This window comes from Nematolebias whitei, chromosome 21 (assembly GCF_014905685.2).
Source record: "Nematolebias whitei isolate Nwh7 chromosome 21, NemWhi1, whole genome shotgun sequence".
NCBI classification, from domain to species: domain Eukaryota; kingdom Metazoa; phylum Chordata; class Actinopteri; order Cyprinodontiformes; family Rivulidae; genus Nematolebias; species Nematolebias whitei.
In genome coordinates this window covers 33,559,787-33,579,222 of record NC_056518.1, presented here as the reverse complement: position 1 = coordinate 33,579,222, position 19,436 = coordinate 33,559,787, and the positions used below count along the sequence as shown (strand labels likewise).

Genomic DNA, 19,436 nt, shown 5'->3' with positions numbered 1-19,436 from the left:
ATGTCAAGACAAAACTCCAGGGAAAGCCTTAAAATGCTGGACGATCCCAAGGTGAGGTAATCAATATATTTCCATGTCATCAGTGATAGGATTACATAGAAGCAAAATGTCCGCCCAGCTTAGCTTGAAGAATGCTCCTTGTTAATCATTCATAGACTGTTGCTCCAAACTGAGTCTCAGGGTAAACACAGTCTTTAAGTCATGCAATAAACACAAAATGCTCTAAAAAGTTTTTATGTCTTAAATTCTATTAACTTTATACACTGACCTATAATTTGTGTTATGTAACGCTAAGGATACAATCCAAACATAACTATTCACTTGAAAAGTTTAAGGATAAAACGAGGACATTAGTTATTTTCTTTACAAACTGAAAAAGATGTAGGCTAAACAACAATGAAGTGAACTCTTTCGTTGAGGTGCGAATGTTTTAACAACTTCTGTTCAGTGCATCTTCCACAGGATGCTGAACGACGACTCCTCTCATCAATTACACATCCAGCCAGTCTGTAAGCCGTACATCAAAGTCTAAAGTTGCTGGTATCCAGTGAGACAAGGCAGTGAATTATTGATGCGCCCCAGTCATTGTTGCATGTGGCATCCTCATCATGAGGAGGTATCAATGTTCACAACAAAAGAAGCAGAACAAAATGGGGACATGTTAATATTGTTCGTTCATAGGAAGAACATCATACACACATCTGTGAAAGGAGATCGTTTTATTTTATTTAATTTTGAACAGAAAAATCCTCCCCCTGCCCTTCAGCTTTTGAGGGTTGACCTGGCAGTCGTGTTGAAGGAACCTGCTGTTGATTACATGACTCAACAGCAGTTCAGGCAGGTTTAGGAGATGTCCAAATTCTTCTAGGATAGCCACCAACCATGTCAACAAACGTGCAATGTTACCAGTAGTTTAATATCCAAGCCTCAGTCTCTGAAGGGAGCTGCCATCATGCTCAGGTTTAAATACTGAGGTTCTTTCAAAGCCACCGAGGACACATCTGGGTATTTTTTAAAAAAAAGGTGCAACACCTTTGTCCATCTAAGTGAATTGTGCAATTAACAAAATATTTATTAGTATCACTAAGCAATAGACATATAATAATGCCTAGGTAATCCTTTTGAATATGCATGAGCAAGCAACCAAGCCCTTCAACTGACACCTTTAATAATAGTCGCTGGGCTGAAGCACAGAACGACTTGATACCAACCATGCAATCTTATCCCATGTAGGTTCAGTGTCCACAGTCCCTTCTTTTTGTTGATGGCTGTAGATGGGCTGTCCACATCTCATCTGTGCTGCAGTGACTCTGTGGGTACACTGCCTGACTGTGGTGCAGTATCTTTATGGCACATTTGAGTGCATGTGTTTGGCAAGGTCCATCAGTGAAACACAGTCAGTTGTTACTGCTGTAAGAAGGAAGTAGGGATCAGCTGGATGTGACCTGAAGAGACCTGAGAGGATTTTAAATTCTCTGGGGTCATATTCTGGGATTTCAGGTGATCAGAAGTTTTGGGCCTACCCTGTTAAACCACCAACATTTGTCAGTGAATGGCAGGTGTGGACTACAGGCAGGCCAGGCAATATAATGCCTCTCATGCATTGTAAAGTCCGATCCGGCCTGCACCTGCTACAGTCGGCCTAGCCTCGGTCTTACGCGGCTGTTTTTTTGGTTGTTGTTTTCAGCAGAGTGCCACCTTGATCTTGGTGGGATCCTCATAAGAAGACCGTGCAAAACTCAATTGAGCAATAACTGCACCTTGTTGTCAGAGCTCTCTCCATTTCCCAACCAACAGATGCAAGTAGCTGAAGGAAATGGCAGTAAGGAGCAGTTGCTGGACGTATGACTCTTCTGTGACGTGATCCCCCAGGTCAGAAAACCAATCAATGGCCACCAGTCTGCTGACGTCCAATCTGCAGCACCAGCCTGGCCTGAGTGGAACCCCAGGTCTCTGGTTTCCAAAAATCAAACTGGAACTGGGTCAAATTGCTCAATGCCGACACTCAAAACTTGGAGCGGAACCTGGGTCGTTCCAATCCAGGCCGGGCCTTACAATGAATAAGGGCCATGAAAGACGTGTGAGGATCCATCCTTTCCCAGGCCTTCCCATTTCTCAGTATTTATCTTGTGTTTTTCCTTTGTACGATTTCATCTCTGGTTTCAAAGATGGCTGGATAGGAGAGCTTCTATTAGTCCTTGTGCTCATTACTGCCTTGAAGTTCTAATGTTAAAAATCTTGGTGTTATTTTTGATCAGGACATGTCTTTTATCCCCCACATTAAAAACGTTACTAGAACCGTCTTCTTCCACCTGCGTAATATCACTAACATTAGAAACATCTGATCTAAAGATGATGCAGAAAAACTGGTCCATACATTTGTCACATCTAGACTGGACTATTGCAATGGTTTATTATCTGGGTGTCCAAATACTTCTTTAAAACGTCTTCAGTTGATCCAAAATGCTGCTGCCAGAGTCTTAACTGGAGTTACTGGGAGAGATCATCTCTCTCCAGTTTTAGCTTCTCTCCATTGGCTCCCTGTCAAATCCAGAATAGAATTCAAAATCTTACTTCTAACCTACAAAGCTCTCAACAACCTAGATCCATCTTATATTACAGATCTTATTGTTCCACATTTTACTAACAGAGCACTTCACTCTCAGACTGCAGGTTTACTTGTGGTTCCTAGAGTTTTCAAAAGCAGAATGAGAGGAAGATATTTCAGTTCTCAGGCTCCTCTCTTGTGGAACCAACTTCCAGTTCCTGTCCATGAGGCTGACACATCGTCCAGTTTTAAGACTGGACTTAAGACTTTCCTTGTTGATAAATCCTATAGTTAGGGTTGGCTTGGTTTTCTTTATCTATCCCATAGATCTGCTACAAGCTTAGACTGCTGGAGGACAAACTGACCACATTTCCTCCCTCTGCTGCTGTCTTTACTTGCTCTACCTGTTTATATTTGTCACTATTTTTATCTTAACATGTTTTTTGTCTTTCCTCCTATAGAAAGTACACCTGGACCTGTCATTCTGTGTTTGTTTCTATTTTCTGTCCTCTGAAACCCAGCCGGTTGAAGCAGACGGCTGCTTGTCCCGAGCCTGGTTCTGCTGGAGGTTTCTTCCTGTTAAAGGGAGTTTTTCCTTTCCACTGTCTCCTTTGTGCTCGCTCAGGATGGGACACTGAGACGAAGTGAAGAGTCATCACAATCTGCTGCTTCCTCAGATAGAGAACTTTACTTTTTATTATGCTTGTGAATGTTTCTGTTCAGTGCCATTAGACAACTTCTGTTGTGACTTGGTGTTACAGAAATAAAATGGATTCAAATTTTATATTTTCTCAAGGCAAACTAACGGGTTTACTGATCACTCTCCAACAAAGATGTACTGTACTTGCCAATCTACTCACTTGCCTGCCCGTTCTCCACCATTTCGCTTCACTGTTCCTCTGGACTCCTGGATTCTTCTTACTCCCCCTCAAACCTGAAAAGGAAACAAAAGACAAAGTCAAACTAATCTAATGATCGCGACTGGAATTTTATTGGTCACAGTTTATGCACTAACCATTCAAGAAGTTCAGGCCGACCATACTCTGCCGGGTCCTTTGCCAGTGTTCGACCAGGCCATCCTACAGAACTATCTTGCATGCCAGGGTCAACCATCTGATCTGTTCATCTTGGCTGATCTCTCCTTTCAAAAGGTCCAGGCTTAGTTTGGTTTTTAATACAGTTTAGAGCTTATTTGGTAGAATTCTGACTTTTTCTTGCCATCTCATTATATTTAGTTTTTTCCACCAGATGTTCTTGTCACCGTTTCAAGTTCTCCACATACCTGGCTATCATTTGCAATCACACCTGTCCAACTACATCTCACCACCTAAAGCAACACTTAAGTCTATTCAATATGGTGACTTCAAAAAAGATGTGTGTCAAGTATGTAGCTTACATGTTTGTATATTACTGTGTGTGTATACATGACATATAATCATCAGAGTAAACTCCTTACATTTGTGGTCATGGTGGGATCACAGACAGTGGGCAGTGTTGTGTAGTTTTTGATGTAGTTCTCCCTATGGACTGTCTATAAATTACCATCCTATAGTGATAGTTTTAACATTCACTATACTAGTCAAGTTGGTAACCACAACTAATTGATGTTGATCAACAAAAAAATGGCTCTAACTCTATTTTACATACACTGAGCTAAAATGTGTTGTGGTAGTAGTTGAGACTCCTCTAAACACTAGCAAATATTGCATTTCAGCTAGACACTGGGCATAATGTCATTCATGAGGTCGGACAGAAACAACCCCATCACGGCGTAAAACAATTTAACTTAAAAATTATTGCATGAAAGCGGGCAACATGCATTCCTTTAAAGAATGCCAGGCTTTTACTTGTTCATTGTTGAAGCACAAAATTTGTCTTTAAAATTTCAGCCTATGACTCATTTTTTTATGTTCTCTGTAAAGAATGGTCTCCATCTAGTGGTCAGAGGACTTCACTGGTAACCAAAACATGAAAACACGGGGAAACAAATATGTTTTGCCTCATCCATACTGGGACATTGTATTAAATTGACGTAATATTCAAGCGATGCATGTCAGTGAACCCTACATCACTGTTGTCATGGTAATGACTGATGTGGGCAGCTTTGGATCTCCAGGATACTCTGGATCTCCTTGCCTGCTTCCACTAAGCATCCGGTGTGGAGGGGGAATTAAAGTGACACACTACATTATGTGAAAGTAAAGCAGGGCAGCTCACAAGGGTGAGATCTTTAAAGGGGGAGTAGCCTTTTAATAAACCATGCTCAGATTTGTGCAGACCCTGCAGGAGTCAGAGGACATCTGAAAGAAATCTCCCAATCAATGAAGATGTTTTGTTTTCTTGCCTCTCTCCAGTTCTTTGTAAGGCACAGATGGACAAGCAGTTGACGCAGAAGGAAGATTTTTTTCACTGTGCACTGGAGCGAGCACCCAAAGGCATCTTGAAATAGAAAATCGAAGGAGGAGGAGGAGGACAGGAAAGAGGGAGGATTTTAGAGGGAGCCCTGGTATTCCAGGCTCAGTACGTAGCATGGCTGTACAGAAGAAACAGGGAGTCATCCCTCCATCGCAGGGGCCACTTTCTGCACGCACCACTGACAGCCGAAGGGTCGGGAACAGGTCTGAGAGAACAAGAGGTTAGTAGCTTTAGGTCCATCAGTCCAAGCCAGAGGGACTGTAGACCACAAAGAAAGGATTGTCCTAATAAAATAATTTCATAAAACTGATCATTTCAGCGTTCCTTTTTTAGAAATATTGTATTTTTGCTCATATTATTGTAAACACAGGACATCATAATACAGATAACATAAGAGACCAGCTGCACGATTTATGCTCCAATATATTTTCTTTTAAACATTTGGCCATAGCCACATCATAAACCATTACTGATTCAGCATCCACATGATTGTTTTTAAATTTTCTGGATTTTTTTTTTTGGTAATCCAACTGCTTCTGCACACTTTATACTAATTATATCAAAAAGTTCAGCTCATTCAGCAGATGGGTGTCATGACATACTTTTCAAAATATTTACTTTTATTTACAAACGTGTTTCCTAGAAAGACATTACGACCGGTTCACTTTTTGAAAAAGCATTTTACTCTTTAAAATCTGCCTCAGTGTACTGCCTGGCTCTATTTTTTTAGTTTTTAATCTACCATTCAGCTACTTTAAGCTAAACTTTAGCTACTTTTAGTTTCAGTTCTGCTACATTTAGCTTTTGCCTTTTGATTTGTTTATCTATAAGTTAGCCTTTTTGTAATGCTTGTTAACTTTTTGCTGATGTTAGTTTTTACCTTTTCTTTTGCTAATTTTAGTTTTCAGTCTTTAGATTATTTTTAGCTAGCCTTTGCTATTTTAGTGAGCATTCTATTACTTTTAGTTTTTAGCTAAACTACATAGCCTTTTGCTTTTTTAGTTTTTGTATTTTGTTCTGCTAATTTTAATTTTCAGCAAGCCTTTTGATGCTTTAAGCTTTTAGGTCATAATTTGTTACTTATAGCTTTTAACTGGCATTTTTATACTTTTAGCTATAGACAAGCCTTTTGATATGGTTTGCTAGATTTTTGCTGCTTTTAGCTATTGCCTTGCCAGTTGTAGTTTTCAGTCTTTTGATTCTTCTAGCTAACATTTTGCTTTATTTGGTGACCATTTTTGCTACTTTTAGTTAGACTGGTTTAACTACTCTTTCCCTACTTTTAAATGTTTGCTAACTTTTAGCTTTTAGCTACTATGTTGCAACTTTTAGCTAGTCCTTTATTACTTTGTTTTTATTATCCTTTTGCTACTATTAGTTTAAAGTTAACTTTTTCAAGGATTCAAGGTTCTTTATTTGTTATAATTGTGTACACAGGGTCCCAGTTACATCCAACAAAAGTAAAAAGTGTAAAATAAAAACAGTACTAAGATCTAAGACATGAACTAAGAAAAATGTTAACTAAAACCCACACTAAGCACTAATAACATAAAAACATTACGCTGAACAGCAGCACGAACATGAGTTTGTGTGAGCAGATGAGCACGAATGAACACAGCAACATGGAACAGATCAGCAGCAACATGGAACAGATCAGCAGCAACATGAAACAGATCAGCAGCAACATGAAACAGATCAGCAGCAACATGAAACAGATCAGCAGCAACATGAAACAGATCAGCAGCAACATGATGTGATTTTTTCACAGTGGTTATTCTGGTCAGAAATTCATGAGTCTAACAGCCTCAGGGTAGAAGCTGTTCCTCAGTCTAGTGTTTTTTTCTATTTTTAGCATTTAAATTGCTTTTGGTTACATTTAGGCTTGTGATTATCTACTTTATTTTACTTGTTGCTACACATAATCAGCCTTTTGCTACTTTTAGCTAACCTTTAGCTGTGGTTAGCTGGCATTGAGCTACTTTTAGCCATGTACTGTATGTTCCTCTTCTAGCTTGAAGTTAGATTTCTGATTCTTTTAGATTTTAAATATTCACTTTCTGCTTATGATCCACATATTCATTCAACCTTTATTTATACGGGTTAATCCCATTTACAAAAGAGACCTGAATTTAACAAAGAATGATGACAACAGTGGACAATCATAGAATAAAGCACATAAAATGAGAAGACTAAATGAAAGAAAATGGTATTTAAAAAACTAAACAAAAACAGCTAAAACAAAAAGCGATGTAGAAAACTAAAATCAGGAACATGTCTGCAAAGGTTTTTCCCAGGAACTTATCAGATGTTTGAAGCCACTTAGAGAGGTCAAGGTCGAGAGTTTCAGATTTTTTTTACAAGATATTCCAGGAAACAGGAGCGGAGTAGGAGAAGGTCCTTTTGCCTAGTTCAGTGACTGCACTGAGGGGACACTGCAGGTAATAATGTCCAGAGAGTGCACGCTGTAGCCTCACTCATATTTCAGGGTACACGTGTGCTGTCAGTCGTTCATAAAGGTTCTTTCATTTGGAGCGGACCCAGAGGCCATCCAGTGCATGCGAGCAACCTTGCAGGAGCCTTTTTGAGCTTTTTATTTTCTTCTTCTCAAAACAAGCCTTTTCACATCACATGCTGCACAAAAACACAAGATTTGTGTGTAGCTAGAGGATAAAGAAGTAAACAGGAGAATCTAGCATCAGCTGAGTAATATCAAGGCTGTTTTTTCTTCCTCTTTGCAGAGAATGTCAAACCAGATTTACAAACAAAGAAAATATCTTCTCCTGTCCTCAAGCACAACCAAATCTGCAACTCCGACTTTTCACGGGCCACTCCAGGTTAGTCAGAACTCTTGTATACCTGGGGTCATAGCTCACATCTGTTTTTAGCCCACGAGCAAAGAGGGGGGATTGGAAATATCCTCCATGATATGTCCATGTCTGTGGACGTTGTAAGCATGATAACTTGAAAAATAAGTGAGGCACCGACTTCCATTTTGGCTTGTGGCTACATCTAGGTGCAAGAAAGATTCCTTTCGAAAATTTGGTTGCTGTGTCAAAGTCCAAGACGGCTGCCGCCATTATATGTCTGTCCATCTTGTGAGCTGGATAACTTGAAAAATAAGCAACATGCTGACTTCCATTTTGGTGTGTGGCTGCATCCAAGCATAAAAAAAAGTCACCATCTAAAATTGGGTTGCCACGTCAAAATCAAAGATGGCTTCTGCCATATATATATATATATATATATATATATATATATATATATATAAACTGGCCACCTCTACCATTTTTGGCAACTACGCAATTACGCTTTCTACTTTTTATATTGCTTTAAAGTACAGATTCCTAAATGATTGGGTTGGATGATGTGAATATTAATCTGTGGTGGTCAAGGCCACCATTGGCCACCCCCTGGCTCCTCCACTGCACCTGGTGGTGGATAAGATTGCTCCTTCCACTCTCCAGGATCCATCACTCTATATGTTGTCTTGGACATGTAAAACAACAAAAAATAAAATAAAACCTAACTTTGTTCTACACAGTGTTACTCCTAGCGACTTGAACATCTTGCACCAAAAACTTTAAGCTTAACTTACATTCCCTGTTCAGTTCCAGTCCAGAAAAACACTCATCTCAAAAACTACAAACATTCACCATTAAAATCTCTCATTGATGGGGGACATTGACGGACTGCTTGTAAAGACTTTTAATCTATTCAACTGACTCTGTGCACATCCAGCAGAACCTTAATATTTTATTTCACACATTTTTATCATAGCTGGAAATGGACTAAATGTTGACGAGAGGCTGAAAGCAGCCCGAGAGAGAAGAGAAGAGCACCAGAGGTTACTGGGTAAGTTCTGGATGTACAATTTGCACATCACTGCTTGTGCACTGTCCTCCATTTATATTATCATAAATCTATTCGTGCTACCTAATTCATCCTCAGCCTCCAGGGAACGGAGCAGACTGGAGCGGGAACAGCAGGCCAAGCGGTACCACGAACAACAACTGCAGGAGCGCAGGAAGAAACTGCTGGAGCAGAGGCTCAAGGAGGAGAGGAGGCGTGCGGCTGTGGAAGAGAAGCGCAAGCAGAGGCTCAGAGAGGAGAAGGTGAGATTTGAGAGAAACATTGAACTGTTAGATTTTTGTATCCGAGTGCTACAAATCCAACGTTTGTCCTAATCAAGGAGCGACATGAATCTGCAGTGCGCAAGACACTGGAGAGGAGCCACAAGGTCCAACAGCAGCTCAATCAGAACTCCAGAGGAAGGAAGCTCACAAAAACTGGTAAAACAGAAAAAAATGAATCGCTCGCCGTCTTTAAACGCCAGGAATTTAAACCGACATTAAGCCACACTGGTCAAATTCACATTCAGTTTGTGTTGAGGATGACTCTCAACTGCGGTCTCGTCAAATTTTAGCTCAGCATTTGTAAAACCGACTGATTCAGAAGTCCTTTTAGTGTTGGCTAACGTAAATTTGCTGTGTCAGCCATCTTGAATTGGACTGGCTCCAGTTGTAGATGTTATTTTATTAAAGTTTAAATAAAAACTGTGCAAGCATGCATGAGATATTTACTAACAGCTGATTTCAAATAGTTAAAGGTAATTTTTAACAAAGATTTTCCGCCATCACTTAGTGCTCAGCAACTATACATCTGAACAAGGTCAAGTCAATTTAATTTATAAAGCACATTTAAAAAGAGCAGTTGTTACCAAAGTGCTCAACAACAAAAATAAATGGGAGTAATTTAAAGAAAAAAATAACAAAATTAAATAAAAGTATCTAAATAAAAACATAAAAAACACAAAACAATGCAATAATCAAATTACACTGTGTTAAAAGTCAGTGAAAACAGGCGTGTTTTTAGAAGAGATTCAAAAATAGGAAGTGAAGTGACCTGTCTAATGTTGGGGGGCAGATTGTTTGAAAGTTTGGGGCCCACGACTGAAAAAGCCCGATAGCCGATCGATTTCAAGGTTCGATCTGGTCAACAGGGACTTAAGCTTAGCCATCTTCCTTAACTAGAAAAAGCTTTTCTGCAGAACAAAGTTAATCTTTTTATTAAACTTAAAAGTCAGAGTCCTAAACCAAACCGCGATTTGTAACAGACTGCTTAAGATATGGCTCGAGAGCCAAGGTTCGCAGGAACAGAGGCAGCAGTAGAGCTAGGGCTAAACAAAATGACTTCAGTCTTCTGATCGTTGAAACTTAAAACATTTGAACCCATCCATGCCTTGATGTCACCAAGACATTTAACAGAGGGTGAATGGAGCAGGAACTACTGGGTTGTGGGCAGATAAATCTGACAATCATCAGCATAACAATGAAAAAAGACCATGCTTCCTCAGGATAGACCCCAAAGGGAGCAAATGAAAACAGAAGGGGTCCAAGAATTGAGCCCTGCGAAACGTATCAACGTATAAACAATGAAGTTACAAAGTTTCTGTGTATTTTAAGATCACTATGCTACGACAGCCACCTTAAATCTGAATGACTAGAATGTTACTCATTTGTAGTGATTACTTTCTGAAAGTTTAATTGAAACTCATGTCCTCAAACTGCACATTAAAGTCATAAAAATCACACAGACACAGTCTAAACCCATAATCGTCTTTGGCGGCGAGCGATTTAAAAAAAAAAAGAGATGCATGTGCTTTTTTCCTCTTTCATTGTTCTTCTTCTCTCACTCTAAACCTAAAATAAATGTCTGTTTCCTAATAAATAACTCTTGGCATGCCTTATCTGTTGCTTTTGATGTGCTGCAACCTTTACACCCATCAATACGGTAGTTCCACGGGGCTTGCCTCTGACAACATGGGAGAAGAATCTGGTCAGTCGCCTCCTCACCCCAACATGCTCCTATCTGGCCAGGAGCAAGAGCACAAGATGTCAGACAGGAGAAGGTACTTTATGGTTAAAGAAAACCCTTAAGGTGCTATCTCACTGGGCTGCGACTGGTTCAATTCAATTCAGTTTGTTTATATAGCGCCAAGTCATCTCAGGACACTGAACAAAAACATTCACATACATTATAAAAGACAATTAGTAAAGTAATCTATCTAAGATAAACCTTAGATAAAGATAGTTGCACACTATTAGGAATCAAAATGTGCAGCTGCATTTTGAATGGCCAGTTTTATTAAACCACAGACTCTTTATCAGTGCACATTTTGCAAAACTGTATTCTTGCATGTGCAGAATATTAGCTGTCCACCTGAGCCCACATCATACCCACCCCGGCTCGCTTTGTATCCACCCGGGCAGTCGCCCCAAATAAATCTGGACCAGGTTTTTAATATTTATATTTAGTTGTTCTTTGGCTACTTTTAGTTTTTAGCTAACCGTTTGCTGATTTTTTCTGGCCTTTTGCTACTTTTACCTTTTAAGATAATTTTAGGTGCCATTTTGTTCCCTTTAGTTTTTATCCAGGCCTTATGCTACTTTAGGCTTTTACCCAGCATTTTGCTTTTAACTTTTAGCTATTATTCTTCAACTTTTAGCTTTTAGTTAGGCTTTTGCTTATTTTAGTTTTTAGATAACCATTTGCCATTTATAGCTTTTAGCTGATATTTTGTTTCTTTTAGCTTTATCAGTGTTTCAGCTTCTGTAGCAAATTTCAACAGTCATTCAGCACTCAGCTTTCCCACTGCATCTTTGCAGAATCATTCAATCCTCTGCTTTTTGTTCATCGTCGACCAGATTTCAACATCTGGACAGGCTTTCTGTCAGAGGAGAGCTCCTGTGCAGGTTTAAAAAAGAAGACAAAAGGAGATGCCCACAACAAAATTTAGATGACCGCCACAAATCAGCTCTCAAGCAACAGGGCTGTGTGGAGAAAATTGAGAAGCTCTCGAGACATTTTGGAGACACATTTGTGAACATTGTTCACCAACGAGCGACAACCCAGTGAGATCCCACCTTTACCATCTTCAGCGTTACACCACCACAGCAGCTGACGCTCCTGGCTCTCTAACGCAGCTTTTTCCTCTCTGCTCTCGTGCTATTTCACACATCATCCTTCTTTTTCACTGTTCACCATTTTCCACCAAAATGTCCATTCTTTAAACTTGTTCAGTTGTCCATGTTTGTCATCGTGCAGTTTCTCACCACTCCATGAATACCCCCACACCCACCATCTCACACAAACATCAGCCCGGTTCGGTCAACCACCGACCACCTGCCTCCTCCAGTTCCAACACAAGTCAGCACACGAGCATCAGTCCAGCACAGGTACCTGAGCATTCCTCGTTAAATGAAAAGTTTTATTTATTTGTTTAAATATGGTAACTTCTTCCTTCTTTTTGATTTAGACCAAAGTGGCGAGACAACAAGACAGCGTTAAGAAGAATTCAAACCGTGGCTCAGGCACTAAATTGTCTGCAGAAAATGTGAAACAAGCCACAAGTACTCAAATTAGAACAACCTCCACATCACCAGAGCGGTAAGTCAAACAGACCTGGAGTAAAACAAGACCTGTAAAAAGGCCTGGGAGTGCATGGTGTTTAAGAGAAAAACACAAGTCTAAAGTCTAATGACACAAAGTTCAATTTTCTGTTCCTGTCATGCTAAAAGGAACATGTACAGTAAATGTAAAATAAATGGAGTCCTAGAATAGATCCTTGGAGAACTCCAAACGTGAATGGGGCCAAGGAGGAAACAGCTTACCATAAAATTACAATTTGGTCTGTGATTTTTGGTCATGCTCCTGTATTGTTTATGACATTTAAACTTTGAGTCATGTTTCTAATCTGTCGGAGCTGTAAAACTAAGGAAAGCCGGCTTTTCTTACTAAAATTCATTTGATCTCTATCAATATTTTTCTTGCAGTTTTTTGCAAGTTTTTGTCTGCACCGCCACAAATACAATCATAGCTCTCCCAATCATGCCAGAGGTTTTGATGCATAATTTGCAGATTTTATTTCAAAGCTGTGTGATGAGATACTGAGCTACTTTAACAGAATAGTAAAAACAAAATTTTAAATTACTTAGTAATTATGTAAATACTAAGTATTCAGTGACACTGAATTCATTGAAGAAGCTAAAACTGAAATCTTGAAGTTGAAACAAACAATATAACTTGGTTAGTAAAACATTGTCTGAAAATCTAAAATTTACCAAACTGTAGCTCCAAGACAAAAGTCCCAAAACCACAGCTAAAAACGAACAAAACAATAGCTGCAAGGTATAAGTAGCAAACAAAAGAAAAATTGTCACAAAATGCTAAAACAGTAACCGAAAGAAGCTAAAAATAGATCAAGTGAGATGAAGCAGAGTTTTACATAAACTATGTTTTTATGGAACTAAAGAGATCACAGTGCATTTCTAAGAGGAACTTTGTGTTAAAGAAAGTTAAATACTCTGAAAAGTATAAAAGGCATAGCATACCATTTCCTGTTAAGCTGAACATCTTGATTTATGAATCAATAAAATAGCCTCCCCTTTTTTGCTTGACCTTGAAGGAGCCCTCAAAGGTCAGTAAGCCGGCACTTGACCCCGCTGCAGCTGGAGCTCTCGTCTGTTCCTGAAGAGGATGCTGAGGTCTGCGCCTCTGCTGGGAACACCAGGCCCGTCAGGGGACCAGAGAGAGGTCAGCGGGAGAAACTGAGGCCAGACAATTCACCACAGACTCCATGCTCCAGCCTGTCTGGCACAAAAACAGAGGACTGGACGGGAACAGCAACACATGGAAGTACGTAAGAGAAATGTTCACACAAAAGTTAAATCATGTCATCTGTAAGAGAAATATGTTTTATCTGTTTTACTTGAATAATTATGATAAATTGAATTGTGATTTTTCTGTAAGCCGTTTCCTCCTTAGCTCCCTTCACATTTGGAGTTCTCCAAGGATCTATTTTTGGACTTCATTTATTTTACATTTACAAGTTCCACTTAAGACTCCATTCATCCATCATCTTTACCTGCTTCTTTCTTTTCTGGGCGTGGGGGTCATTGGTGTCAATATCCTGCAGTCAATGTGTGAGAGGCGTGGGACACCTGGACAGATCTCCAGTCCATCACAGTGACACACAGAGACAAACAAGCCAAATATTTTCATCACTTCAACATTTTCTTGAAGCACTGACTCCAGCTGCAGTCCACTCTTTGTGAATCTCCCCCACATTTTGGAATGGGTTTTGTTTCACCATCCTCTCCAGGGTGCGGTTATCCCTGTTGCTTGTACACTTTTTTCTACCACATCGTTTCCTTCCCTTCGTCTCTTTGTTAATGTGCTTGGACACAGAGCTCTGTGAACAGCCAGCCTCTTTAGCAATGACCTTTTGTGTCTTGCCCTCCTTGTGCAAGGTGTCAATAGTCGTCTTTTGGACAACTGTCAAGTCAGCAGCCTCCCCATGATTGTGCAGCTACAGAACTAGACTGAGACCATTTAAAGGCTGTTGCAGGTGTTTTGAGTTAATTAGCTGATTAGACTGTGGCACCAGGTGTCTTCAATATTGAACCTTTTAACAATATTCTAATTTTCTGAGATACTGAATTTATTTTGGTGGGCCGAGATGGAGTAGGGGCAGGGCAGCCAACTCGAGACCCAAAGGTCCCGGGTTCGATCCACGGTCATTGCACATCTCGTGGCGTTTCTGAGCAGGACGCCCTATCCTTAATTGCTCCCCAGGCACTTTCCATAGCTGCCCACTGCTCCACCTGGTGGTGGATGGGTTAAATGTAGAGATCCCATTTTGCCATTGTATGGGAACATACAATGATGACAACACATAACACATTAGGGTTTTCATTAGTTGTCACTTATAATAATCAACATAAAAAGAAATAAACATTTGAATCACTCCGTGTGTAATGAATGAATATACAAGTTTCACTTTTTGAATGAAATTACTGAAATAAATCAACTTTTTCATGATATTCTAATGTGTGTATATATATATATATATATATATATATATATATATATATATATATATATATATATATATATATATATATATATATATATATATTTGTGTTCAGGTCCCCCTCATTCAGCTCCTGAGGTTCTGATCCGGTCTTCAGCTGGAAGTTCAGACCTGGAGAAGGCCTCACGTCTTTTGGCTGAAAAGAGGCGAGAGGCTCGATTACAGCGGGAGAAAGAGAAGCAGGAGCGCTTGCAGCGAGAAGAGGCTGAGAGGTAAAAGTCTTGGATGCATATCTCCCACCACCTTTTATGCCACTTGTTGAAATCAAGATGGCCTCCATGGCTACATGAGATGTGCTAAAGTTCAGCTACTGCCACTCCAAATTTTAGCTGAATATCTGTGAATATGGCTGGCTTTTAGACATTTATTCATTTCTTATGGTCAATCGCTGCGTCAGCCATTTTAAATGGGTTGTTATAGATGTCAATCAAAATATTACTTTCTAAAGGTTTGATTCAAATCTGTCTAGTGGTTGATGCAATATTTTGCTAACACTACAGTCAAACAAACATGCTGTTTGATAAAAAAAACATTGTTGATGGTGGAACATAAAAACTTGTTAACTTGTGTTCAGGCGAAGCCGTGAGGAAAGCGAATACAGGAGAGCAGAGGAGCAAGCGGAGCAGGAGGCTGAGGTTCAGCGCCTCGTTGAGGAGAAGAGGAGGAGGGAGGAGGAGGAGCAGAGGAGAGCTGAAGAGGAGCGAGCCCAGGCCATGAAGGAGGCTGCCCTTCTTCTCAAACAGGTGACCAATCGTCTATCGTCAGCGTATTGAAAAATAAATACCTGTACTGCATGAGTTCTACTGGAACAATGTGTTTCTGTTTTCATGTTGAAGTTTTCACTAAATGTTTCATTACCATCAGTTAAAATGAGCTTTATTCCAGACAATTTTACAGATAATACCTGTAATATTTGGTGTGGTGGAAACTGAGACTGATCCTTAACAGATGAGCACACAAGATCTGTTAAAAACTTTGCTACTAACAAATGGAATCAACTCTATGTCAACAAAAACATCCCATAAACCACTAAAACAAGATTTCAGTAAATAATCACTGGTCACATCTATATCACATCACAATCAAATCTATAACTTATTAACTTTTGGAGTCATTCAACGTTAAATAACACAAAACTGGCTGTAACTCGGACAGTTGTACATATTCTGAGCTGCTGACAGCCAATCACAACTCACAATCCGAGTGACAAGACATCGTTTTCCACGTTGGAACAACACAACTCTGTCTTTCTCGAGAGAAAAGTCTAAAACTGTGAAACGTTTGTGGTGATACGTCTCTTTCAAAGAATGCTCAACTTTTTTGTGGTTGTTTGCAGAGAGAGGAGGAATTGGCTAAAGAGAGAGCACAAGCTGAACAAATGAAGAAAGAAAGGGAGACGGCAGCTCACAAAGAGGAGGCCGAACGTCAAGCGCGAAAAAAGGTAAAAAGGTCCGTTCTTCAGAAGATCAGGAATAAAAAGTTATACTCTCCTTTGTGTCCATCTGTACACATAAAGACACAAGTTCTGTTTTTTAAGACATGGAGAACTTTTAACAATGCTGTCTTTGTCAGAGGCTTGAGGAGATCATGCGGAGAACCAGAAGAACAGATTCTCCAGATACGGTGAGATTTACAGCTTGGTTTGCACAGCAGCTCACCGCCTCAGGTCTCTCATGACACGTCAGCGTCATCCTCGACTGAAACGATCCGTTCATGTTTGGTTCATAGACATCTGTAGCAGCGAGAGTCCTCCCAAACGAAGCCCTACCAAAGGAAAACACGGCGCCTGTGCACAACGGAACCATAGAAGATGGCGTCAAGCTGCCGGCGGGTGCTAAAACCACGCAGCTGGTGTTGAACAACGAGCCGGACGTGGTACCTGTGGTGGCCTTCAAAGATCGAAGGTCACTGAGAGCACTTTCTGGCCTGGAGGAAATCCAGACCCAACAACGAGCAGGTGAAAAAAATCAGCAAACTGGTGGACAAAACGTCGCCCATTCCAAAGAAGTTACAATTTAGAACGTAGAAAATATTTCACATAATTTGATTAAGAAATTACATGTTTTGTATAAAAAATAGAGTTTTTTTTAAGTTGATGGCACCAACACACGCAAGAAAATGCTAAAAAGTGGTAAAACAAAACAAAACAAAAACCAACTAGAGCATTTTACAGATTATTAGGTTAATCGTCAACAGGTCAGAAACTGGGCCGAGTATAAAAAAAGCATTTTAGAGAAACTGAATCTATAAGAAGTAAAGATGGGCAGAGGTTCACCAGTCTGCAAAAGTTGTTTAAAATCTGTTTATAAGATAAATAAAAACTCACTCACAAAACGATCGCCGCCCTCTGGTCGTTGGCGGCAGGCGACAGAGATGCAGATAACAGTGCTGTGCTTCATTTTGTTGATCTCGTTTGTTTCCTTGTTTTGTGCAGAAGTCATCTGAGCTCCTGCTGAGCGGCCCGCCATCCGGAGACATCATCGCAGAGCTGCGATGTCTGTGTAACAGGAATTCCTGCAGTGCAGCCATGTTGCCAACCTTCACGCCTTGGAACCTGTCAACTTAAAGCCGAGCCTCTCAGTGACGACGTTCTGTTTGTAGTTAGTGGCTCAAACATTAAACAAGCTATAACATATTGTTGTCAATGCGGCTGGGTTTAAATCCAAAGACCATCTAAATGTGTGGTACATCTAGTCTGTGGTGATAGTTTGCTGTCAGATGCAGAGTATGAAATAATAGATATCAACTCTAACAATTACAACTTATACATTACTTTTTGCTTATTTTTTTTTAGATTTCTTGCTATGACAACCCTCTGCCTTCAGTCTTAACACCGTGGATTTACAGAGTATAATCTCAATTCTAAAAAAGTTTGGATGTATAAAATGTAAATGAACAGAAAGCAATAATTAGCAAATCTCATAAACCCATGCTTTACTTTCAATATAAAACAGGAAACTTATCAAAGGTTTAATCTAAGATATTACATCATTATGAAGAATAAATTAGGATAATTTGAATTTAATAGAAATTTGATGTCAGCTGCATTTAAAACAGGTCTGATTTTGTTCTGGACATAACTGCATGGACTCAGGAACACTTCTGTCTGTAGATCACTGCTGATTAACACAGTTCCTCGTGTTGGTTAAAGCTCTATCATGAAAAAATGACTCCATGCCCCCTGTCGCAGAGTGGAGAGGGGGCCTTTGTCCTGCAATGTTGTGAGCACGATGACTCGAAAAATAAGAGAGGTACCAACTTCCATTTTGTTGTGTGGCTACATCAAGGCGTAAGACTGGTTCTCTTCAAAAACTGGGTTGCCACATCAAAATCCAAGATGGCTGCCATCATAAAAGTATAAATGTAAAACTTGTGAGCTGGATGACTGCAAAAAATTGACAACACGATGATTTCCATTTGGGTGTGTTGCCGCATCATGTAAGAAAGGTAAATATAAAAAATTGGGTTTCCAAGTCAAAATCCAAAATGGCCACAACCATATATATATATTGTATATATACACCTGTATTCACACACTGTATGTCCTCGCTGCTTCGCGGTTCGTTTTTTGCGGACTCGCTCTATCGCGTTTTTTCAAAGTACGGTACGATTGGACATGATACACAATTGGCTGATTGATGGATGAGCCGCATGATCGGCATGGATTTTTATTTAAAATAACTTGTTTTAAACGATTTAGCACATGTGTGCAGCCCACAGCTGTGGGAGAAGCTTCCTCCTCCAGCTGAGAAGTAGGTGTGGCCGAGAGTGCAGCCGGAGGCAGGGAGGTTGTGGGTTCAAGCCCAGGCTACATCAGGAAGGGCATCCAGCATGCGAGTTTGTTGCTCGCTGTGGCAACCCCTGAAGAGGGAACAGCTGAAACGTGCATGGTCAGGGATAAATTTGCTCCATCCACTTGCCAGAATCCGTCACTTTGCACCACCTCTGACAAACAAAACAAAAATATCCTACCATTCTTTTTCTCCACAGTGTAACTCCTACACATTTGATAATAATCTTGCACAAAACATTAAGGTTTGGTTGCACTACTTGTTCAATTCCAGAAAAACACTCATCTCGTAACCTACAAACATTCACTCAGCGTACCGCTTGTTTAGAAGTGCTGCTGCCATCAAATTGAAAATTACATTTTTAAATAAATGTAACAACAAAGTTTAAGCATTTGATATATTTACTTTGTGCCATTGTGAATAAGATTTAGGTTTGTGATGTTTGCAAATCATTGCATCCTGTCTTTATTTACATTTTACACAACATCCTAACTGTTAAAGTGGGCTGTAGATAGCTTCATAACAAGCATAACCTATCCGATGCGTTTGACTTATTCTTGAAAGTCTTGTTATCCAGACCCCCTGCCTTCTTCAGTTTTGTCACTGATTTAGACATAAGATGTGTGTGTAGATGCACATATATAGTGCATCCAAAGATTGGCTGTGTGTGTGTGTGTGTGTGTGTGTGTGTGTGTGTGTGTGTGTGTGTGTGTGTGTGTGTGTGTGTGTGTGTGTGTGTGTGTGTGTGTGT

At 39.9% G+C, this 19,436-nt stretch overlaps 1 protein-coding gene across 1 annotated transcript; it reads left to right on the top strand.

Annotated features, from left to right (window-relative positions):
• LOC119427257 (ensconsin-like) lies at positions 1 to 17,357 on the top strand. The gene is made up of 17 exons (XM_037694837.1): positions 1 to 56; positions 1,873 to 1,949; positions 4,914 to 5,183; positions 7,702 to 7,797; positions 8,741 to 8,815; positions 8,912 to 9,075; positions 9,153 to 9,252; positions 10,758 to 10,871; positions 12,044 to 12,198; positions 12,279 to 12,409; positions 13,428 to 13,657; positions 14,950 to 15,106; positions 15,469 to 15,637; positions 16,231 to 16,335; positions 16,467 to 16,517; positions 16,623 to 16,851; positions 17,329 to 17,357. The coding sequence occupies exons 1-17, from the start codon at positions 1 to 3 to the stop codon at positions 17,337 to 17,339; spliced, it is 2,190 nt and encodes a 729-aa protein (XP_037550765.1). The 3' UTR covers positions 17,340 to 17,357.
• Positions 17,358 to 19,436: the final 2,079 nt, after the last annotated feature.

Excerpts from the sequence above, each read along its gene's own strand:
- LOC119427257 (XM_037694837.1), top strand. The coding sequence starts at position 1 with ATGTCAAGACAAAACTCCAGGGAAAGCCTTAAAATGCTGGACGATCCC. Across the intron at positions 1,950-4,913 it reads TGGCCTGAGTGGAACCCCAG|GCACAGATGGACAAGCAGTT; the intron begins GTCTCTGGTTTC and ends GTTCTTTGTAAG. Across the intron at positions 5,184-7,701 it reads CAGGTCTGAGAGAACAAGAG|AGAATGTCAAACCAGATTTA; the intron begins GTTAGTAGCTTT and ends TCCTCTTTGCAG.